Raw genomic sequence first — 25,806 nt, 5'->3', positions numbered from 1 at the left:
AAGCTGCTGAAAAGACATAGTAAGCATGTAGCCCTCTGCTGCAAAAAACATTTTAAGTGTTACGTATCGAATATTAACAGCATAAATTATATTCCTTAGCAGGAATAAATATTTCTGTGTCTTGATGAGATATTGTAGTGTATCACTATTTACTTACCTAAAAGACCAACGCGGTAGTTAATCGTGACGAGGACAATTTCGTGGTCAAGTAGAAAGCCAGGTTCATACCAGGTGGCGGAACCTTCCACGAACCCACCCCCATGAATCCAGACCATAACAGGAAGCAGCTTGGCAGGCTTTATCTGGAATAGCACCGTTATTTGAACTGTCGATTTCAACTCGCAAAGACACATTTAGTGATCACATATCAATTATTGTTAGTGAGCAAGTTTGTCGTATGAGATGATGAGTGATCTTTTCGGAGAATGTAGATACTGCTAAGCATAAGAAGGGGCAGAAACTTTAATAAGTGTATGGAGCCACGGTGACTCCAGTGAATCAAGTGGAGTGGCAGTCTGACTGTGAGAGCGGTGCTATGGAGTAATGCTTCGCAGGAGGCTGATGGACTTGCTCTTGCATTCACAAAAAAAGCAAAACTAGTTATAACCTTTTACATTTCATGTTCTTCTCTCTCCCAAAAAGTAAAACCAAGACATATCTGACCGTAGTGATCTTTAAGTTAGGAAAAACGTCGCTGCCTCATCCACTCATTTCTATTGGCTGCGCTGTACATGAAGTGCAAGTAGTCGCAGATACAGACGTATACAGCATATAAGCGAAAAAATGCTCCTGTCGGAGCTCAAAAAGGAGTTATCCTCCTCTTTAAAAGACTGACAGAAAAATGAGGAATCAGATGGCTCAATGCTCATTCTGCCTTTCTCACCAAACATCTTGACCTGCGAACATATTCGCGCTTTGCTGACACAAGACATTCTAAACCTTCTTACTCTCTCTCTCTCTCACTCTGTGTGTGTGTGTGTGTGTGTGTGTGTGTGTGTGTATGTGGTTCAAGCCCTCACACTCAGTATTTCCCTCGCACTGACACTGTCTATATATGTCTATCCCACTGTCACCTTTTTCTCCCATCTTTTAGCATTGTATCCCACTGCCACTCTCTCCTCTCTCCTATTTACATTGTCTCCTTTCGTCTTTCTTTCCCTCTGCCTCATATGAACTATCTCGGCAGATCAAAAATTGTGAGGGTCCAACTTACTTTTCCACCTATACCTACGTATTTAAAATTTCGGTTCAAAAGGCGCTCTCCCGTTTACCTAAATGTTAAAATTCGCAGGTCTGGGAGCGTACGGATCCCCAAGTCTATGTGTGGTTTCCACTCAGCTGTAACTTTCATTTCCACTACTCCCTCTCTCTTTTGCTCCTATTCCTCCTATCACCACCCATATCTCTGTCTCTGTTATTGCGTCTGTCAATGAAAATCAACGTCCCCTCTCTCGTTGGCTCCCACTCCCATTGTCTTCGTCCATCTCTTTTTCTCTCTCACAGCCACATTCACTGTCTCACCATCACTGTCTCCTTTCTCTTTCTCTGGCACTGACAATGCCTTCTCTCTGTTTCACTGTCACCTTCTTTCTGCTATTCTCTTTCAGCGCAAAAAAAGACCGAATACGTTGGCATGCCAAAATTTTTGGTGCTGGAGGTGGAGGAGGAGTGAGGCAGCTGGTTCCCCACAATTCCTGTCACAGCCTTTCAAAGAGGAACATATTCGCCTTTTTTCTGCTCCGACGGGAGCATTTTACTGTATGTTCCCTTCTTGTACCTGCTACGGTAGGGTGTGTTTCTTACATATAACGAGTTCTACAGGTCAGTAGGGTTTTGACAGTTCATTTACATTCTTCGACACATTTATATAACTTGACGCAAATAGACAGCTTTAAATACACATAATACAAGGTCAATGCAAAATAATTTGCTTTACATGTTTTCTGGTCTTTGCTCATCGATCGCAATTCATCGAAAACGCCCGACTTGTCATTTGTATCTTAAAAGAGTAAAAATGTTGCTAGACATATTTTATTGAGCTTGCAAGTTTTCCAGTTCTGCATAACTTTCGGCAGTCATTGTACGTTCTTTTTAAGCCTGTTACAACCCTTTTTACCATTTTCTGTCACTGCAGTACCAATTTCATTGGCGTGCAGTGTCCATTATACAGAGACAGCATGTCATGAAGTTTTATTGGTGAAAAAATATTGACTAAAAACATAGTTGAGTAACCTCACAGCCCTTGCAACTACTTTGTAACCCTTGCCATGTGTTCACTACGTCAGTTAGAATTATGCTTACTTCTCAGACCTATATTATGTGCATAAGAACTGTAAATTTGAACCTCTGGATCTCGGTAACGGATAATGGTATCGAAAAAAGTTTCGAAATACCCGAGAATATCATCTTAAGGACATAAGCTAAACATTACGACAATCCAAGTTAAAAAAAATTATAGAAGTGGCCACCTCCACAACTGGTACTTTTTCGGGTTTTTCTTGAAACTGCCCATGAACAAACAGTGCTTGTACGAGCTTCCTAAGGTCCATCCTAAACCACGCCTAATGCAAAAGGACCATCTGATTTTCTCAAATTCCCTGGCATGGAAGAAGAGTGTAATGTTTAAACTTTGACTCTGAACCGTAAGATAGCTACAGTATACCCTCTCATTCGAGAAGTATAAATATGGACCCTAGGCCAAGGGCTATCTAAACCAATCGACCGCTTACCTCTCTAATCAATACAGAAATATGACCCTTGAAAAATCCCATTTTCACGTGCAGCTTTATCGATCATATTGGTACCGTGCATTTTCGTGCACGGACCGCTCTTGACAAACTATTCTTTCAACAAATGATCGGATATAATCCATACAATGAAATAAATAGCGACATAAAGAGCAACGAAAGGCTTATCTATGGATCCCCATTCTTCATTGCGTTGTAATTCTACGAGGGTTGGAACTTTAATAGTGGCAACTATTTATTTACAGCTCGTACAAAATAGATAGTGTTTCAAAGTTTTACTAACCTTCAAAGTAGTGGTGGTGGTGGTGGTTAGTGTTTAACGTCCCGTCGACAACGAGGTCATTAGAGACGGAGCGCAAGCTCGGGTTAGGGAAGGATTGGGAAGGAAATCGGCCGTGCCCTTTCAAAGGAACCATCCCGGCATTTGCCTGAAACGATTTAGGGAAATCACGGAAAACCTAAATCAGAATGGCCGGAGACGGGATTGAACCGTCGTCCTCCCGAATGCGAGTCCAGTGTGCTAACCACTGCGCCACCTCGCTCGGTCCTTCAAAGTAGTCACCAGCATTGTGTATCACCCGTTGCCAGTGATGTGGAAGTCGTAGTATACTCTTAGCAGTGCCAGTTGTGTTGACAGTTCGAGCGGCGCGGTCTATTATGCGACGAATTTGTAGCACTTCTGAAGCGAGTGCCGTGAAGTGTTTCCTTCAGTTTAGAAATGAAGTTGAACTTACGAGGGCTTAAGTCAGGGGGGGGGGCAGTAGGTGGTATGGCACTTAGCAGCCCCATCAGTCAAACAAATCCGTAACAGCTTGCACTGTACGTGCTTGAGCATTGTCCAGCAAAACGATGGTCAGGTCATGCAGAAAGCGTCATCACTTCTGTCTCTATGCTGTTCATTTTTTGAACACAAGCTATGACCAGATGTCGAACGTAGGTGTACCACAACTGTGACCCAACACTAAGAGAAAAACTGACTTGAACAATTAGGTAGAAACATATCTTATGGGTTACGTTCAAAATACAGTGTTCATTCACATTAATGTGATCACCTGTCAAAAGCCTGAATAACCAACTTTTGCAGCACGGACTGCTGCGTGTCGTGCAGGAAGAAAGTCAGTGAGGTTCTGGATAATCCGATGTGGAGCCCAGATAATTCTATGTCGGGCCTGAATAATACGATGAGGAACCATACCGACTCCAGGGCCGTGACCAGTTGTGCTAGCGTTCTCGATCGACGATCCATGGCGCCTATACCCCGATCGAGGTGGTCCAACAGATTCTCGATTGGGTTTAAATCCTGGGAGTTTGGCAGCCAGTGCGGTACGGTAAACTCACCTGGTGCTCTTCAAACCACGAACGTACACAGCGAGCGGTATGACACGTTGCATTCTCCTGCTGGTAGATGTCATTGTGCCGAGGAAAAAAAAATTTCATATAGCTGTGGGCATGGTCGCCAAAGATAAATGCATGTTTGTGTTGATCCATTGTGCCTTCCAGAACGACGAGATCCCCAGACCATAACTTTCCCTCCTCCGGCCTGCGCCCATCCGACGACTGTTGTAGGGTGTTTACTTTCAGATGTTTCACGCCGCACACCCCAACGGTCATCTGTCCAATGAAGCCTAAAACGTGATTCATCTGGAAAGGTTATATATCGCCACCCATTGAACATCCAGTTGCGGAATTGGGGTGCAAACTCCAGCCTCCCTCGCGATGGACAGCAGTCAGAATATGTGCATGGACCAGGTGCATGCTGTGGAGGCCATTCGCAGCAACGTTCGCTGAAAGTTTGTTGAGCAGACACTGTTGGTAACTCCTTGGCTCATCTGGTGAGTCAGCTGCTCAACTGTTGCACTTTCATTCGCCAACGTACATCTCCACAGCCTACATTAACCCCTGTCATCTAAGGCCCACGCTGCACCACAGTTGCCACGGCGCCGGTTTCGGATGGCGCCATTGTGCATGAATGGTGTACTTTAACCACGGTTGCACATGAACAGTTTACAAACTTAGCTGCTTCAGAAATGATTCCTCCATTGAATCGAAATCTATTGTGTACGTAGTTCCGCGTAGTCAGCGCGCACACAACTTTCCCTCTAGAGCGCGCCCCGCTAAGCACAACAGCGCAGGCGCAGCGCTAGTCCGTCTCCGCACTATGAGATGGCGCTGCCGTAGAGACAGACCAAATTCTGCTTCCGCCGATCCGCGTATTAATATGTAACGCAGCCAATGAGATTGCTGCTAAATGAAGAACCTTTTCTCCTCACAGATCACACTCGCGCAGTGATACATGAACACGTCAGGTATTATAACGAATGTACAGACCTCCGATTAGTCAATGTGCATTTCTCTGCACCAGTCTGTACCAGTCTGCATTAGACTGTACTAGTCTGTACGAGTTCTACATTTGTCTGCACCAGTCTATAGTCAAGTTTCAGTCTGCGCCTAATAAGATTACCATATTCCTGTACATAGCCATGAAGATATATGTATAGACACTTTTGTCAAGTATCAGAGATATATGTGAGAATAAGATTAACGTACCAATACCAAAGGAACTTCAGATTGTCAATTGTAAATCACAATAAGACAACGAGACATATTGCTGACACTCGCCTACTTCGTTAGAGCAACAAGTCAAATAATCTGATGGTGTGTGTACTGAAGGTGTTACAGTACGCACACCACAAAATCTAATGATCACGCCCATCTGGCCGTCAGAAAAATCGCTCCATTTCCGCATTACGAAGACGACTGCACTGTTTCCCGCGTCTCTCCTCCCCTCTCCCTCCCCCCCCCCTCCCAAATCGACACGCTTTATATACCCTTCACTGCTAGTGCTGCCATCCGCCCCCTCCGAGTGCACGTTTACATGGAACGTCGGCGATAATCAAATTAATGTTACTCGACCGTGTTTTTTAAACTCAATTCAACCATCAAATCTGCCTCAAAGGATATTTACTGCAATTTGCCTTGGAGCTGTTATAAAAGTTTTAACTTGCACAGAATTCAAATGACGGCTATACTAAACTTATTAGCATGTAGAAAGCAACTCGTCACAGAAACTACAGTAAACATAAGAACTACGATGTGACTACGATATTAAGCTTGTACATGTTGGAAGGGCACACTGTGCCTTTCACCTACTTATAGTAATTATATTCGCTTTAATTAAGATAACATTTAATTTATTTTAATTGTCTGAATACTGCTGTACTATAGAACTTACGTAAGTTTTGTTGCGCATCACTCTCCTCCGTATTGTCATCCAGTAAAAAATTCTTAATTTTCCAGTGTTCTTCTGTTATAAAATGCTTCAACTGCGTGCTTAATCTATGATTTAAAAATTACCACATTTCAAAGATTTCGTGTTTGAGAGCACTTTATAATGGCACGTTTCGATTAAGTGTAGCTATCAGAATCATATCAGTCGAATATTCCTAAAAGCACACGGTCACGTAACCGCAACACACACGGTCACGTAACCTCACCAGATAACTCATTCCAAATCTTCCCGCCTCCTCACAGGAAGAGCCGCTTCTCGTCTGGTCGCCAGCTGACCTAGGCCAAATCCCTTTCCCCAAACCCCTTCCAGGCGCGGTATCTACTGTCACATTACATGATGGCTGTGCTCCCATATATGTACAACGCGCAAACCTAAAATCACGTAATTATTTTTGCTTTGTTTGCAGGTACATGTCTGCAGTCATGGTAAACACTGAAATCCACACACCTCAGTACCGTAACACGTCAGCAGAGTAACCAAAGAGAAATGACGAAACCCTTTGATAAACTGAATTATCATACGGTTATCCGTTTTCTGTATTCGAAAGGGACAAACGCTGCAATAATCCATGATGATATTATAGTTGATGACGAACTATAGTTTCAGATATTAAATTTATTCCTGAAATTCAGCTGAAGTGTAACAGGTATAAATGTACTATCTAAAGCAACATACGAAAATTTGTGTCGGACCCGGACTCGAATCTGTATTTTCCGCTTATCACAAGTGGTTGCCTTACCAATTTTCTACAGGAGAAACAGATAAATGTGTGACATGTGGATTGAGTCGATCCTGGAATCGTGGTCTGATAGCCCAAGTGGTAAGGTGATCGCTCCTGATAAGCGGCAAATTCGGGTTCGAGCCCTGATCCGGCACAAATTTTCGTATGTCACTTTAGGTGGTATATCGGAACATAATACAGCTAAAATGAATTTCAGGAATAAATTTCAATATTTTAAACTATAGTTCATCCTCATATATATATATATATATATATATATATATATATATATATGAGTGTGTGTGTGTGTGTGTGTGTATACAGCGTGTTACAAAAAGGTATGGCCAAACTTTCAGGAAACATTCCTCACACACAAAGAAAGAAAATATGTTATGTGGACATGTGTCCGGAAACGCTTACTTTCCATGCTAGAGCTCATTTTATTACTTCACTTCAAATCACATTAATCATGGAATGGAAACACACAGCAACAGAACGTACCAGCGTGACTTCAAACACTTTGTTACAGGAAATGTTCAAAATGTCATCCGTTAGCGAGGATACATGCATCCACCCTCCGTCGCATGGAATCCCTGTTGCGCTGATGCAGCCCTGGAGAATGGCGTATTGTATCACAGCCGTCCACAATACGAGCACGAAGAGTCTCTACATTTGGTACCGGGGTTGGGTAGACAAGAGCTTTCAAATGCCCCCATAAATGAAAGTCAAGAGGGTTGAGGTCAGAAGAGCGTGGAGGTCATGGAATTGGTCCCCCTCTACCAATCCATCGGTCACGGAATCTGTTGTTGAGAAGCGTACGAACACTTCGACTGAAATGTGCAGGAGCTCCATCGTGCATGAACCACATGTTGTGTCGTACTTGTAAAGGCACATGTTGTAGCAGCACAGGTAGAGTATCCCGTATGAAATCATGATAACGTGCTCCATTGAGAGTAGGTGGAAGAACATGGGGCCCAATCAAGACATCACCAGCAATGCCTGCCCAAACGTTCACAGAAAATCTGTGTTGATGACGTGATTGCACAATTGCGTGCGGATTCTCATCAGCCCACACATGTTGATTGTGAAAATTTACAATTTGACGGGAAATCAGAGTTCGAGTTCTGGTGCGGCACAAGTTTCATATGGCGTTTTAGGAAGTACATCTATACCTATTACAGTGAAGTTGAATTTCAGGAATAAATTCTAGTTAATGATGAATTGGCAGAATTCTGCAGCAACGACGACTCGTGAAACAGTGGTTATGTGGCACAGGCATATGCAGTGCTGTAAAACAAACTGGTGGACAGCGTGTTTAAAATTTCCGATCTGGTTTAGTTACAAAATGAACCGAATCACCTATGGTCGGCTTTCAAGAAAACTTATTACTGTGGTAAGAGGGCGGATCGGGTACACCGTCCAAGAAAGGAGAAAGCAAGGACTAATGAAGAACAAAGGCCGCCAACTGGAAAAGTTTTCCTCCTGTTTATTGACAAGATTACGGTTCAGATGGCTCAAATGGCTCTGAGCACTATGGGACTTAACATCTGAGGTCATCAGTCCCCTAGAACTTAGAACTACTTAAACCTAATTAACCTAAGGACATCATCACACACATCCATGCCCAAGGCAGGATTCGAACCTGCGACCGTAGCGGTCGCGCGGTTCCAGACTGAAGGGCCTAGAACCGCTCGGCCACTACGGCCGGCAACAAGATTACGGACCGGATCAGAAAAGTATGTGGCTGAAGCCTACCAAGATAATAAAAGGATAATTATGAACGGCAAAAGATGTATGGCGTCCACTAACGTTATATGGAGTAAACAAAATTCCATGGTGTTGTGTGCAAGTATACACAGCCTATTAACACGCCCATCTTCTGAGGTGGAAATAAAATTCAGTGAGACAAGCGTTTTAGCGAAGACCACGCATTACCATGCGCATATACGTGGTCCATGGATAGTGACCGGGCCAAATATCTCACGAAATAAGCGTCAAACGTAAAAACTACAATGAACGAAACTTGTCTAGCTTGAATCGAGAAACCAGATGGCGCTATGGTTGGCCCGCTAAATGGTGCTGCCATAGGTCAAACGGATATCAACTGCGTTTTTTTAAATAGGAACCCCCATTTTTTTATTACATACTCGTGCTGTACGTAAAGAAGTATGAATGTTTTAGTTGGACCACTTTTTTCGCTTTGTGATAGATGGCGCTGTAATAGTCACAAACGCGTAAGTACGTGAGTACGTGGTATCACGTAACATTCCGCCAGTGCGGAAGGTATTTCCTTCGTGATACTTTTTTTTTTTTTTTTTTTTTGGCCATCAGTCTACTGACTGGTTTGATGCGGCCCGCCACGAATTCCTTTCCTGTGCTAACCTCTTCATCTCAGAGTAGCACTTGCAACTTACGTCCTCAATTATTTGCTTGACGTATTCCAATCTCTGTCTTCCTCTACAGTTTTTGCCTTGTACAGCTCCCTCTAGTACCATGGAAGTCATTCCCTCATGTCTTAGCAGATGTCCTATCATCCTGTCCCTTCTCCTTGTCAGTGTTTTCCACACATTCCTTTCCTCTCCGATTCTGCGTAGAACCTCCTCATTCCTTACCTTATCAGTCCACCTAATTTTCAACATTCGTCTACAGCACCACACCTCAAATGCTTCGATTTTCTTCTGTTCCGGTTTTCCCACAGTCCATGTTTCACTACCATACAATGCTGTACTCCAGACGTACACCTCAGAAATTTCTTCCTCAAATTAAGGCCGGTATTTGATATTAGTAGACTTCTCTTGGCCAGAAATGCCTTTTTTGCCATAGCGAGTCTGCTTTTGATGTCCTCCTTGCTCCGTCCGTCATTGGTTATTTTACTGCCTAGGTAGCAGAATTCCTTAACTTCATTGACTTCGTGACCATCAATCCTGATGTTAAGTTTCTCGCTGTTCTCATTTCTACTACTTCTCATTACTTTCGTCTTTCTCCGATTTACTCTCAAACCATACTGTGTACTCATTAGAATGTTCATTCCGTTCAGCAGATCATTTAATTCTTCTTCACTTTCACTCAGGATAGCAATGTCATCAGCGAATCGTATCATTGATATCCTTTCACCTTGTATTTTAATTCCACTACTGAACTTTTCTTTTATTTCCATCATTGCAAGAGTAGGGGCGATAGGCTACAGCCTTGTCTTACACCCTCCTTTATACGAGCACTTCGTTCTTGATCTTCCACTCTTATTATTCCCTCTTGGTTGTTGTACATATTGTATATGACCCGTCTCTCCCTATAGCTTACACCTACTTTTTGCAGAATCTCGAACAGCTTGCACCATTTTATATTGTCGATCGCTTTTCCAGGTCGACGAATCCTATGAAAGTGTCTTGATTTTTCTTTAGCCTTGCTTCCATTATTAGCCGTAACGTCAGAATTGCCTCTCTCATCCCTTTACTTTTCCTAAAGCCAAACTGATCGTCACCTAGCGCATTCTCAATTTTCTTTTCCACTTTTCTGTATATTATTTTTGTAAGCAGCTTCGATGCATGAGCTGTTAAGCTGATTGTGCGATAATTCTCGCACTTGTCAGCTCTTGCCGTCTTCGGAATTGTGTGGATAATGCTTTTCCGAAAGTCAGATGGTATATCGCCAGACTCATATATTCTACACACCAACGTGAATAGTCGTTTTGTTGCCACTTCCCCCAATGATTTTAGAAATTCTGATGGAATGTTATCTATCCCTTCTGCCTTATTTGACCGTAAGTCCTCCAAAGCTCTTTTAAATTCCGATTCTAATACTGGATCCCCTATCTCTTCTAAATCGACTCCTGTTTCTTCTTCTGTCACATCAGACAAATCTTCACCCTCATAGAGGCTTTCAATGTATTCTTTCCACCTATCTGCTCTCTTCTCTGCATTTAACAGTGGAATTCCCGTTGCACTCTTAATGTTACCACCGTCGCTTTTAATGTCACCAAAGGTTGTTTTGACTTTCCTGTATGCTGAGTCTGTCCTTCCGACAATCATATCTTTTTCGATGTCTTCACATTTTTCCTGCAGCCATTTCGTCTTAGCTTCCCTGCACTTCCTATTTATTTCATTCCTCAGCGACTTGTATTTCTGTATTCCTGATTTTCCCGGAACATGTTTGTACTTCCTCCTTTCATCAATCAACTTAAGTATTTCTTCTTTTACCCATGGTTTCTTCGGAGCTACCTTCTTTGTACCTATGTTTTCCTTCCCAACTTCTGTGATGGCCCTTTTTAGAGATGTCCATTCCTCTTCAACTGTACTGCCTACTGCGCTATTCCTTATTGCTGTATCTATAGCGTTAGAGAACTTCAAACGTATTTCGTCATTCCTTAGTACTTCCGTATCCCACTTCTTTGCGTATTCGTTCTTCCTGACTAATGTCTTGAACCTCAGCCTACTCTTCATCACTACTATATTGTGATCTGAGTCTATATCTGCTCCTGGGTACGCCTTACAATCCAGTATCTGATTTCGGAATCTCTGTCTGACCATGATGTAATCTAATTGAAATCTTCCCGTATCTCCCGGCCTTTTCCAAGTATACCTCCTCCTCTTGTGATTCTTGAACAGGGTATTCGCTATTACTAGCTGAAACTTGTCACAGAACTCAATTAGTCTTTCTCCTCTTTCATTCCTTGTCCCAAGCCCATATTCTCCTGTAACCTTTTCTTCTACTCCTTGCCCTACAACTGCATTCCAGTCGCCCATGACTATTAGATTTTCGTCCCCTTTACATACTGCATTACCCTTTCAATATCCTCATACACTTTCTCTATCTGTTCATCTTCAGCTTGCGACGTCGGCATGTATACCTGAACTATCGTTGTCGGTGTTGGTCTGCTGTCGATTCTGATTAGAACAACCCGGTCACTGAACTGCTCACAGTAAGACACCCTCTGCCCTACCTTCCTATTCATAACGAATCCTACACCTGTTATACCATTTTCTGCTGCTGTTGATATTACCCGATACTCATCTGACCAGAAATCCTTGTCTTCCTTCCACTTCACTTCACTGACCCCTACTATATCTAGATTGAGCCTTTGCATTTCCCTTTTCAGATTTTCTAGTTTCCCTACCACGTTCAAGCTTCTGACATTCCACGCCCCGACTCGTAGAACGTTATCCTTTCGTTGATTATTCGATCTTTTTCTCATGTTAACTTCCCCCTTGGCAGTCCCCTCCCGGAGATCCGAATGGGGGACTATTCCGGAATCTTTTGCCAATGGAAAGATCATCATGACACTTCTTCAATTACAGGCCACATGTCCTGTGGATACACGTTACGTGTCTTTAATGCAGTGGTTTCCATTGCCTTCTGCATCCCCATGTCGTTGATCATTGCTGATTCTTCCGCCTTTAGGGGCAATTTCCCACCCCTAGGACAAGAGAGTGCCCTGAACCTCTATCCGCTCCTCCGCCCTCTTTGACAAGGCCGTTGGCAGAATGAGGCTGACTTCTTATGCCGGAAGTCTTCGGCCGCCAATGCTGATTATTTATCAAAATTTAGGCAGTGGTGGGGATCGAACCCAGGACCGAAGACGTTTTGATTATGAATCAAAGACGCTACCCCTAGACCACGGGTACGTTCCCGTGTTAAAATGGACCGTTTACCGATTGCGGGCCGCGCGGGATTAGCCGAGCGGTCTTGGGCGCTGCAGTCATGGACGGTGCGGCTGGTCCCGGCGGGGGGTCGAGTCCTCCCTCGGGCATGGGTGTGGGTGTTTGTCCTTAGGATAATTTAGGTTAAGTAGTATGTAAGCTTAGGGACTGATGACCTTAGCATTTAAGTCCCGTAAGATTTCACACACATTTGAACATTTTTGAACCAATTGCGGAAAAGTTCGATATCGTGTTGATGTATGGCTATTTTGATCAAAATGCCCAACGGGCGTGTGCTATGTATGCTGCTCGGTATCTTGGACGACATAATCAAAGTGTTCGGACCGTTCGCCGGATAGTTACGTTATTTAAGGAAACAGGAACTGTTCAGCCACATGGGAAACGCCAACCACGACCTGCAACAAATGATGATGCCCAAGTAGGTGTTTTAGCTGCTGTCGCGGCTAATCCGCACATCAGTAGCAGACAAATTGCGCGAGAATAGGGAATCTCAACAACGTCCGTGTTGAGAATGCTACATCCACATCGATTGCACCCGTACCATATTTCTATGCACCAGGAATTGCATGGCGACGACTTTGAACGTCGTGTACAGTTCTGCCACTGGGCACAAGAGAAATTACCGGACGATGACAGATTTTTTGCACTCGTTCTATTTAGCGACGAAGCGTCATTCACCAACAGCGGTAACGTAAATCGTCACAATATGCACTATTGGGCAGCCGAAAACCCACGGTGGCTGCGACAAGTTGAACATCAGCGACCTTGGCGGGTTAATGTATGGTGCGGCGTTGTGGGAGGAAGGATAATTGGCCCCCATTTTATCGACGGCAATCTAAATGGTGCAATGTATGCTGATTTCCTACGAAATGTTAAACCGATGTTACTACAAGATGTTTCACTGCATGACAAAATGGCGATGTACTTCCAACATGATGGATGTCCGGACATAGCTCGCGTGCGGTTGAAGCGGTATTGAATAGCATATTTCATGATAGATGGATTGGTCATCGAAGCACCATACCATGTATTGCACGTTCACCGGACCTGACGTCCCCGGATTTCTTTCTGTGGGGAAAGTTGAAGGATATTTGCTATCGTGATCCACCGACATGCGTCAGCGCATTGTCAATGCATGTGCGAACATTACGGAAGGCGAACTACTCGCTGTTGAGAGGAATGTCGTTACACGTATTGCCAAATGCATTGAGGTTGACGGACATCATTTTGAGCATTTATTGCATCACGTGGTATTTACAGGTAATCACGCTCTAACAGCATGCGTTCTCATAAATGATAAGTTCACGAAGGTACTTGTATCACATTGGAACAACCGAAATAAAATGTTCAAACGTACCTACGTTCTGTATTTTAATTTAAAAAACCTACCTGTTACGAACTGTTCGTCTAAAATTGTGAGCCATATGTTTGTGACTATTACAGCGCCATCTACCACAAACCGAAAAAAGTGGTCCAACTAAAACATTCATATTTCTTTACGTACTACATGAATATGTAATAAAAATGGGGGTTCCTATTTAAAAAACGCAGTTGATATCCGTTTGACCCATGGCAGCTCCATGTAGCGGGCCAACCATAGCGCCTTCTGGTTTTCCCCTTTAGCTAGACAAGTTTCGTTCTTTGTAGTTTTTTCGTTTGACGCTTATTTCGTGAGATATTTGGCCCGGTCACGATCAGTGGACCACCCTGTATAATGAAAGGCCAAGGGATATTCACAAATACCACAATAATTTTAACAGAAAAGAATAACTTTTTAATTAGATAAAATATGGGCGCCAATTTAGCTTCAGAACGATCAGTTACTTTTAGCAGAGAACGATGGCGCCAGGCAGACATGATCATACAATCGGTATCACGTGGTGGATGGTGGTGCACTGTATACAGTTCTATAAGTTCGGGGCCTCTCAAGTCGCAATTGCCGTTTTACCTCAGAAAATGTCTCCCGCACTCGAAGATGAAACATCAGGCAATAGTTTTACACTTTGGCCTTTGTCGAAACCTAGGTAAAGAATTTCTTTATCCATTGCAACTGGTCGGCTGTTTATAATTTTACTACGTGAAACCGTTGCTGTTGTGGAGCTATGTTTAAAATATTAACAGTTTAATTATTTCAGATGTTAACATCATTATTAAAAAAGTTAGTGTTAAATCGTTGCACTAGCCCATACCTTCATATAGCAGCGTAACGTAAACTCTGTTCATTACAAAGAGTAACGTGCAAAGTGCCAGTTACCTCTGGTGTAAAGACGTTCAAGTACAGGCAGTCCTCAGTTCCAATCGGAGGCTGAGATTTCTCGAAGATAGAGTTCTGTGTGCAAGCTGGTCCAGGTACCGTGGCATCGCGGACGTGCTCCCATGGAACTGGAGGTTGAGGACTCTGCAACATACTTCTTCGTGTGAGACCTTTGGTATCAGCATGAAATTTGAAATATCTATAAACGACAGAAAAATACTTCTAAGGTCATGGTGGTGACAGTGGAAAATTTTGGCAAATCTGACACAGTGAACTGAAATGAAAACTTGTTAATAGAGCTCGTCTGCTGCCTATTGAAATGTGTATTTTCTTGGTCAGCGATATTATAAGTACATCTTCATCTACAAGGCTTCATTAGCTACCAATGAATCTCCATTGTGACATCAACATGCCAGAAAAAAAATGGCTCTGAGCACTATGGGACTTGACATCTATGGTCACCAGTCCCCTAGAACTTAGAACTACTTAAACCTAACTAACCTAAGGACATCACACAACACCCAGTCATCACGAGGCAGAGAAAATCCCTGACCCCGCCGGGAATCGAACCCAGGAACCCAGGGGTGGGAAGCGAGAAAGCTACCGCAAACATGCCAGAACCATGTGTCTGTGAACTGTTCTGATTTACACGACAAAATTTAAATTCCAACATTAGCCACGATCAGACATGGGAATAAATTCAGTAGCGACAAGTCAAAATTTGTACCGGACTGGAACTAGAATCCGAATACCCCGCTTTACTCGAGCTGTCCCCTTAACTGCTTCACCTATCCGAGCACACTTCTACTCGAACCGAAATTCCCAATTTGTTGCACACTACATGCATAGCGCCCCCTGTCCATTATCCTCATTGGTCGAAGCCTCACGCTGAATTCCACAAAGGATGGATAGTGAGTGAATCTGTAATGAATGATCATTAATTATCGTCGAAAATAACCGTTTCTTTTTGATCTTGTAGGCCTTGTACCTGACGAGATTGAAATTTCGACAGCCACAAATGGGCATTGAAATAATTTCACTAACGATAAGGGAAAATATTTGTCGGTCTGGAACTCGAAACCGGATTTTTCGCTATATGCATGCATTGCCTTAAAAACTTATCCTATCTGAGCTCGTTTCCTGTCGATACCAAATTCCCGACTCATCGCATATTACGTACTTAGCTTTCCCTGTCCACTACCCTCACAGCTCACAGCCAGGCACACACTGTTTCCCACGAGAGGTTGGACGAAGATTGCATCTGGACTGACATGTCCGAAAGAACAGACATCACATATATAATGTACGCTCCTTGAGGGCAATTACTGATCATTCATTGCAGATGCACTCTTTGTCCAATACCTCGCGCAATTCGGCATGACGCTGCGTACTATGAGAGGATACTGTTTATGCAGTGTGCAACAAGTTGGGAATCAGTTGGCCGGGAAGCTTGCTCAGATAGACGAGGCGATTAAGGCGAGTGCTCACGATAAGCGAAAAAATTTCTGCGGCATTTGCCAGTGTGAAGAAATAGCACACCATTTACGTTAAAAACAATTTTTAACACAACTACTGTGGCTATTTCTTCACATTGGCATTCTTCAAATACCGTTCCTGAAAATGATGAATAAAAATTTAAATGTCGATACAGGTCTTTGCGGTGCGTGGAGACATGTGAGGGGAATTGCTGACGTAATCGGTGAATCGGCGCTACCAACAGAAACTGCAATGTACAGCTCCACCACGCAATTTTACACTGCAGCTGGCATTGGCAGAAATGAAAAAATCGGAAAGTCGACATTCAGTATCCGAACAAATCCTATATGTATCGAAACTGTACGACGGTTCCATCGGACACCTTTTATTGTACCACTTACATACAGATAACATTGTTACCAAAGTAGTTATCGCCAAGCGTGAGAATGAATCGTTTTCCTTTCAATTCTTACTCTAAGAGGGATAGACAGGCTGCTGGCTTGTTGATGTGCAGAATGCCTAATAATAAATCAATACTTAATATACAGCTCTAAAACCGGCAATATACACTCCTGGAAATGGAAAAAAGAACACATTGACACCGGTGTGTCAGACCCACCATACTTGCCCCGGACACTGCGAGAGGGCTGTACAAGCAATGATCACACGCACGGCACAGCGGACACACCAGGAACCGCGGTGTTGGCCGTCGAATGGCGCTAGCTGCGCAGCATTTGTGCACCGCCGCCGTCAGTGTCAGCCAGTTTGCCGTGGCATACGGAGCTCCATCGCAGTCTTTAACACTGGTAGCAAGCCGCGACAGCGTGGACGTGAACCGTATGTGCAGTTGACGGACTTAGAGCGACGGCGTATGGTGGGCATGCGGGAGGCCGGGTGGACGTACCGCCGAATTGCTCAACACGTGGGGCGTGAGGTCTCCACAGTACATCGATGTTGTCGCCAGTGGTCGGCGGAAGGTGCACGTGCCCGTCGACCTGGGACCGGACCGCAGCGACGCACGGATGCACGCCAAGGCCGTAGGATCCTACGCAGTGCCGTAGGGGACCGCACTGCCACATCCCAGCAAATTAGGGACACTGTTGCTCCTGGGGTATCGGCGAGGACCATTCGCAACCGTCTCCATGAAGCTGGGCTACGGTCCCGCACACCGTTAGGCCGTCTTCCGCTCACGCCCCAACATCGTGCAGCCCGCCTCCAGTGGTGTCGCGACAGGCGTGAATGGAGGGACGAATGGAGACGTGTCGTCTTCAGCGATGAGAGTCGCTTCTGCCTTGGTGCCAATGATGGTCGTATGCGTGTTTGGCGCCGTGCAGGTGAGCGCCACAATCAGGACTGCATACGACCGAGGCACACAGGGCCAACACCCGGCATCATGGTGTGTGGAGCGATCTCCTACACTGGCCGTACACCACTGGTGATCGTCGAGGGGACACTGAATAGTGCACGGTACATCCAAACCGTCATCGAACCCATCGTTCTACCATTCCTAGACCGGCAAGGGAACTTGCTGTTCCAACAGGACAATGCACGTCCGCATGTATCCCGTGCCACCCAACGTGCTCTAGAAGGTGTAAGTCAACTACCCTGGCCAGCAAGATCTCCGGATCTGTCCCCCATTGAGCATGTTTGGGACTGGATGAAGCGTCGTCTCACGCGGTCTGCACGTCCAGCACGAACGCTGGTCCAACTGAGGCGCCAGGTGGAAATGGCATGGCAAGCCGTTCCACAGGACTACATCCAGCATCTCTACGATCGTCTCCATGGGAGAATTGCAGTCTGCATTGCTGCGAAAGGTGGATATGCACTGTACTAGTGCCGACATTGTGCATGCTCTGTTGCCTGTGTCTATGTGCCTGTGGTTCTGTCAGTGTGATCATGTGATGTATCTGACCCCAGGAATGTGTCAATAAAGTTTCCCCTTCCTGGGGCAATGAATTCACGGTGTTCTTATTTCAATTTCCAGGAGTGTATTTACAATGTGCAGCCGATATTTTTGTGGGCAGATACGTGGAAAATTTTTCGGTCGATATATGGAGATACTTTTTCGATATGCCGAGAACCGATAACACTTTTGAAGTATCGATATACAGGAAGAGGAGGAGGATGAGCCGTCGATATTGAGGTCATCAGAGACGGAGCTAAACTTCGGAGTAGGGAAGGACGGGGAAGGAAATCGACCATGCCCTTTCAAATAGACCATACCGACATTTTTCTGAAGCGCTTGAGGGAAATCATGGGAAACCTAAATCAGGATGACCGGATGCTAGTTTGAACCGTCGTCCTCCCGAATGCGAGCCCAGTGTGCTAACCACTGCGCCACCTCGCTCGGTTGACAAATCGGACACCCGATACTGCTAAAAATATCTACAGCCCTAGTGTACAGTATAGCAGGAGGGATATAAGGCTATATTTATGAGCGTTTTGTGGCTATACATTCTGCTGCCACCTCCCTCGCAGCAGCAACGGGTTTAACCAAACTAGGCATCAACTCAAACAGAATTTCAACAACAGAAATGGGTGGGCCATTCCACGCTGCTTCACATTTATGCCAGAGTTTTACAATCCTAATGGCAGGTGAGTGGGACGTGGCATTTTCTCGACACCTCATCACAATAAGAGGCAAAGTCCTTTCTCCTTGGCGCCTCCAGTCACAGATACGCACATCGACTGAGAAGACGAGGAGGCGCCACTCGTGAGTGCACTGCTGCTGTTGACCGAATCACTGTCGGCACGTCTCTCTCTATTCCTGTGTCGAGGCTCTTACGATGGCGGTTGACGTGTGCCAGGTCATATACATTAGGTCCCTATAATGGGCTACAATGTTCATCATTGATTGACCCTCAGTGGCGTAGTGTCGGTACAGTTCGAGGACACACGGTAAAAGGCGCCTTCTACATCTACATCTACATCCATACTCCGCAAGCCACCTGACGGTGTGTGGCGGAGGGTACCTTGAGTACCTCTATCGGTTCTCCCTTCTATTCCATTCTCGTATTGTTCGTGGAAAGAAGGATTGTCGGTATGCCTCTGTGTGGGCTCTAATCTCTCTGATTTTATCCTCATGGTCTCTTCGCGAGATATACGTAGGAGGGAGCAATATACTGCTTGACTCTTCGGTGAAGGTATGTTCTCGAAACTTTGACAAAAGCCCGTACCGAGCTACTGAGCGTCTCTCCTGCAGAGTCTTCCACTGGAGTTTATCTATCATCTCCGTAACGCTTTCGCATTTACTAAATGATCCTGTAACGAAGCGCGCTGCTCTCCGTTGGATCTTCTCTATCTCTTGTTTCAACCCTATCTGGTACGGATCCCACACTGCTGAGCAGTATTCAAGCAGTGGGCGAACAAGCGTACTGTAACCTACTTCCTTTGTTTTCGGATTGCATTTCCTTAGGATTCTTCCAATGAATCTCAGTCTGGCATCTGCTTTACCGACGATCAACATTATATGATCATTCCATTTTAAATTGCTCCTAATGCGTACTCGCAGATAATTTATGGTATTAACTGCTTCCAGTTGCTGACCTGCTATTTTGTAGCTAAATGATAAAGGATATATCTTTCTGTGTATTCGCAGCACATTACACTTGTGTACATTGAGATTCAATTGCCATTCCCTGCACCATGCGTCAATTCGCTGCAGATCCTCCTGCATTTCAGTACAATTTTCCATTGTTACAACCTCTCGATACACCACAGCATCATCCGCAAAAAGCCTCAGTGAACTTCCGATGTCATCCACAAGGTCATTTATGTATATTGTGAATGGCAACGGTCCTGTGACACTCCCCTGCGGCACACCTGAAATCACTCTTACTTCAGAAGGCTTCTCTCCATTGAGAATGACATGCTGCGTCCTGTTATCTAGGAACTCCTCAATCCAATCACATAATTGGTCTGATAGTCCATATGCTCTTACTTTGTTCATTAAACGACTGTGGGGAACTGTATCGAACGCCTTGCGGAAGTCAAGAAACACGGCATCTACCTGTGAACCCGTATCTATGGCCCTCTGAGTCTCGTGGACGAATAGCGCGAGCTGGGTTTCACATGACCATCTTTTTCGAAACCCATGCTGATTCCTACAGAGTAGATTTCTAGTCTCCAGAAAAGTCATTATACTCGAACACAATACGTGTTCCAAAATTCTACAACTGATCGACGTTAGAGATATAGGTCTATAGTTCTGCACATCTGCTCGACGTCCCTTCTTGAAAACGGGGATGACCTGTGCCCTTTTCCAATCCTTTGGAACGCTATGCTCTTCTAGAGACCTACGGTACACCGCTGCAAGAAGGGGGGCAAGTTCCTTCGCGTACTCTGTGTAAAATTGAACTGGTATCCCATCAGGTACAGAGGCCTTTCCTCTTTCGAGCGATTTTAATTGTTTCTCTATCCCTCTGTCGTCTATTTCGATATCTACCATTTTGTCATCTGTGCGACAATCTAGAGAAGGAACTACAGTGCAATCTTTCTCTGTGAAACAACTTTGGAAAAATACATTTAGTATTTCGGCCTTTAGTCTGTCATCCTCTGTTTCAGTACCATTTTGGTCACAGAGTGTCTGGACATTTTGTTTTGATCCACCTACCGCTTTGACATAAGATCAAAATTTCTTAGGATTTTCTGCCAAGTCAGTACATAGAACTTTACTTTCGAATTCATTAAACGCCTCTCGCATAGCCCTCCTCACACTACATTTCGCTTCGCGTAATTTTTGTTTGTCTGCAAGGCTTTGGCTATGTTTATGTTTGTTGTGAAGTTCCCTTTGCTTCCGCAGCAGTTTTCTAACTCGGTTGTTGTACCACGGTGGCTCTTTTCCATCTCTTACGATCTTGCTTGGCACATACTCATCTAACGCATTATGTACGACGGTTTTGAACTTTGTCCACTGATCCTCAACACTATCTGTACTTGAGACAAAACTTTTGTGTTGAGCCAACAGGTACTCTGAAATCTGCTTTTTGTCACTTTTTCTAAACAGAAAAATCTTCCTACCCTTTTTAATATTCCTATTTACGGCTGAAATCATCGATGCCGTAACCGCTTTATGATCGCTGATTCCCTGTTCTGCGTTAACTTTTTCAAATAGTTCGGGTCTGTTTGTCACCAGAAGGTCTAATATGTTATCGCCACGAGTCGGTTCTCTGTTTAACTGTTCAAGGTAGTTTTCAGATAAAGCACTTTAAAAAATTTCACTGGATTCTTTGTCCCTGCCACCCGTTATGAACGTCTGAGTCTCCCAGTCTATATCCGGCAAATTAAATCTCCACCCAGAACTATAACATGGTGGGGAAATCTACTCGAAATATTTTCCAAATTATCCTTCAGGTGCTCAGCCACGACAGCTGCTGAGCCAGGGGGCCTATAGAGGCATCCAATTACCATGTATGAGCCTGCTTTAACCGTGACCTTCACCCAAATCATTTCACATTTCGGATCTCCGTCAATTTCCTTCGATACTATTGCACTTCTTATCGCTATAAACACGCCTCCCTCTTCACTGTCCAGCCTGTCTCTGCGGTATACATTCCAATCTGAGTTTAGGATTTCATTACTATTTACATCTGGTTTCAGCCAACTTTCTGTCCCTAGTACTATATGGGCGTTGTGACCGTTTATTAATGAGAGCAGTTCTGGGACCTTTCTGTAGACGCTCCTGCAGTTTACTATTAGCACATTAATATTGTTATTTCCTGTTGCATTTTGCCTACTCCTACCTTGCTGCGTCTCAGGAGGCGTCTTGTCGGGCCTAGGGAGGGGATTCTCTAACTTAAAAAACCCCCATGTGCACTCCACACGTACTCCGCTACCCTTGTAGCCGCTTCCGGCGTGTAGTGCACGCCTGACCTATTCAGGGGGACCCTACATTTCTCCACCCGATAGCGGAGGTCGAGAAATTTGCACCCCAGATCTCCGCAGAATCGTCTGAGCCTCTGGTTTAAGCCTTCCACTCGGCTCCAAACCAGAGGACCGCGATCGGTTCTGGGAACGATACTACAAATAGTTATCTCTGATTTCACCCCGCGAGAGAGGCTTTCCGCCTTCACCAATTCCGCCAATCGCCTGTACGAACTGAGGATGACCTCTGAACCCAGTGCTCTCTATCGCCGCCGGAGGAGCCTCCTCCACATCTCGGATGAGACCCCCTGGCAAGCAGACAGAGTGAACACTGGCCTTCTTCCCCGACCTTCCCGCTATTTCCCTAAGGGGCTCCATCAGCCGCCTAACGTTGGAGCTCCCAATAACTAATAAACCCCTCCCCCCGTGTGCCTGCCTTGGGTGCCCCTGTTAGATTACTCCGTGGTGGGTAGGTTAGAGCGGGCCAGGCGTGGTTCTTGCATCATGTAGTGAGTAGAGGAGGGGGTGCACGTGTGTTCAACATCCTCCCCGATACGAACTTTGAAACAGACAGATGTATGACATGCTATAGTCGTGATCTGTGCTTCGATTTCATTGAGTGCGGAGATGTTTTGAATACTTGGAAATTTGTGGTAAGGTCTTATGGGACCAAACTGCTGAGGTCAGCGGTTCCTAAGCCTGCACACTACTTCAGCTAACTTAAACTAACTTACGCTATGGACAACACTCACACCCATGGGGTGGACTCGAACTTCCGAGGAGGAGAGCCACACGGACCGTGACAAGGCGCCTGAGAACGCGCGGCTACCCCGCGCGGCTGTTTTGAATAGAAAGTTTAGATTCAGAGAATTCTTTTCGTGGGGCTATAAAATTCAAAATAATATATATATATATATTATTTTGAATTTGAATATATATATATATATATATATATATATATATATATATATATATAATGACTTTTGAACACTATAAAAGGCCGAGTGGGATTAGCCGAGCGGCCTAGGGCGCTACAGTCATGGACTGTGCGGCCTGTCCCGGCGGAGGTTCGAGCCCTCCCTCAGGCATGGTTGTTTGTGTTTGTCCTTAGGATAACTTAGGATAAGTAGTGTATAAGCTTGGGGACTGGTGACCTTAGCAGTTAATTCCCATAAGATTTTCCACAACACACTATTACGGTAAATACATTGTTTGTTCTCCATCAAAATCTTTCATTTGCTAACTATGCCTATCAGTAGTTAGTGCCTTCAGTAGTTAGAATCTTTTATTTAGCTGCCAGTATTGGCACGCGCTGTATTGCAGTAGTTCGAGTAACGAAGATTTTTGTGAGGTAAGTGATTCATGAAACGTATAGGTTATAGTTAGTTAGGGTCATTCTTTTGTAGGTACTATTGAAACTCAGATGGCGTTGCGCTAAAAAAATTGTTGTGTGTCAGTTTACTGTTGATCAGAATAAGTAAAGAGAGAAATGTCTGAGTACGTTCAGTTTTGCTCAGCTGTTTGAAAATCAAATAACGTAATAGGTTTACGAGCACTGTCATTCTTAATTTTTCTAAGGGGATGTTTCAAGGCAACTGAAGATGCTCCACAGACAAAAGGAAGCAAAACGCGTATGGTACAAAAGCACAAACCCTTCATTTAGTTGTATTAGACGAACTTCATCCCAAGAACAAATTGTTTACAGATTAACATGTGTTAAACAGTTCAGACCAAAAGGAAACAGAGGCTTTTGAAACGTGACGCTACAGAAGAATTCCGATGATAATTAATGTGTAAGTGCTGAGTTCCACAGAAGAGAAATTTTTGTGGCACATCTTAACAAAAGGAAAGGGTAGTATAGTCAGGCACATCCTGAGGCGTCGACAAATTATCGATTTGGCAGTAGAGAGAAGTTTTGGTGAGAAAAATTCTAGAGAGAGACCTACGCATGAATACAGTAGAAAGGTTAAAGTGATGTAGTGTCGAGTAGCTGTTCAGAGATTAACATTCTTGCTCAGGGTAGCATAGCACAGACAGTTGCATCAAAGCAGTTGTTGGAGTTAAGTTCAAACTATAACAACTACAGGTTTCTGTTTCCTTAGACCCTAAAATATAATCTCAAGAATAGAGAGCAAATAACCTTTGAGTATCCCTACACCTACAAGACGGTGTTACGTGGAATGTAGTGCCTCATAATGGGACGTAGTTCGGGATGTGAACGGATCAACTAATTATACAGTACACTTACCCTGAACCGAAGCGGTCCAACCGGCGGCTTGGCAAAGGGTATGTTGTAGAAGGCCAGGAAGTGGCGACCCTGGTAGGACTGCTTGGTGGTGCCACGCACGGCTCCGTGGCGAGTCCGCACCACTCGCTTGGCGGCTTCCGCGTCGGCGCCGGTCGCAGCCGCCACCAGCAGCAGCAGCGCAGCGGCTACAGCCGCAGCCGACGATGGCGACTGCAGTCGAATCATGGCTGTTGTGACTCGTAGATAGCGGCGCAGTTGCTTTTACGGCTGTGCTGTTTCGCTGATTAAAAGCCTCGCGAGGTGCTCGACGACTCACGTGCAACCGTATCTACAAGGCTATAGATCAGGGCTTAACAACTGGCCGGTTTGGAGCGCGAGTACTCGCGTCTGCTCAGGCACGTGATTCGCGAGCAGGTGCAAGGTCGCGGAGTAGGGAAGGAGGGGAGGGAGCGGAAATGCGCGCGCACGTTTGAATAGGGCCGCAGCGTGCCTATTGAATTCGCGCCAACTGTGTAACGTTTAAAGTACTACGATCAGCTGTAACAGTCACTACGCTGGTTAAGAATCATGTCAAGTCGCCGTTGTGTAACCCCAACCATGCTTTCGCAGCTCAACCCCCATTGGGAGGAACTGTATCCGTGTACAGAAAAAGATGATGTTGCAAAATGTTTAGTATGTCACAAAACGCTGAATTCTTTTAGGAAATTTAATTTGCAGCCACATTATATGTCGTACCACGCGAAAGACTACGGAAGTGGAAAATGTGATGGATCAGATCGTGCACAAGAAGTTATTAAACTTAAATGGAAGCTATCCGAAGAAGATCTGGACGACGAAGAAAAATCAGCTGAGGCAGCTCTCAGTTACAAAACTGCTTTGCTTTTAGCAAAATCCCTGCGCCCCTTCACTGATGGCGATTTAATAAAAGAATGTTTGGTAGTTGCAGCGGAACATTTGTGTCCATTTCAAGTTGAACAGTTTCAGATTGTGACATTATCTAACATGGCCATTATGCATCGCATTCAGGTCATGGCAGATGACGTCCAGAGCCAACTTGGAAATATCTGTAAAGATTTTATGGCGTATTCTCTAGCTCTGGACGAAGGTGTTGATATCACTGGAACAGTGCAGCTTGCCATATTTATTAGAGGTGTTAATAGAGATCTTCAGGTGAGGGAGGAGCTCCTCGATGTTGTAGCCATGAAGAACACTACAACCGGAGGTGATATTTTAATTAGTGTTGAAGAAAGTGTTGAAAATATAGGATTGTCGTGAAATTCCTTAGTTTCAATGTCTACAGACGGTGCACCAGCGATGACAGGGAAAAAATCAGGTTTCGTTGCGCTGTTGAAGGAGAAAATGCAAAAACTGACCGTGCCGAATGAAATAAGGGGCGTTCACTGTGTGCTCCACCAGGAAAACTTATGTGCAAAGAGTATCACTCTAAAAAATGTGATGTGTGTTGTTGTTCGTACAACCAATTATATAAAGAAGCATGGGCTACAACAGGCAATTTAAAAGCTTTCTTCAGTATGTAGAAAGCCAGTATGGT

At 44.6% G+C, this 25,806-nt stretch overlaps 1 protein-coding gene across 1 annotated transcript in view; it reads right to left on the bottom strand.

Annotated features, from left to right (window-relative positions):
- The window catches only part of LOC126474155 (juvenile hormone esterase-like), a 174,524-nt gene extending 149,881 nt beyond the window's left edge, over positions 1-24,643 (bottom strand). Inside the window, exons 1-3 of the mRNA XM_050101611.1 lie at positions 24,255-24,643; positions 14,669-14,812; positions 158-302 (exon numbers count right to left, since the gene is read on the bottom strand). Coding sequence (XP_049957568.1) covers positions 158-302; positions 14,669-14,812; positions 24,255-24,479 — 514 coding nt within the window. The 5' untranslated portion in view covers positions 24,480-24,643. The remainder of the gene's footprint in view (positions 1-157; positions 303-14,668; positions 14,813-24,254) is intronic.
- Positions 24,644-25,806: the final 1,163 nt, after the last annotated feature.

Source organism: Schistocerca serialis, chromosome 4 (genome assembly GCF_023864345.2).
Source record: "Schistocerca serialis cubense isolate TAMUIC-IGC-003099 chromosome 4, iqSchSeri2.2, whole genome shotgun sequence".
NCBI classification, from domain to species: Eukaryota; Metazoa; Arthropoda; class Insecta; order Orthoptera; family Acrididae; genus Schistocerca; species Schistocerca serialis.
The sequence above is the reverse complement of the archived record's forward strand: the minus strand, read 5'-3'. Positions and strand labels throughout refer to the sequence as shown.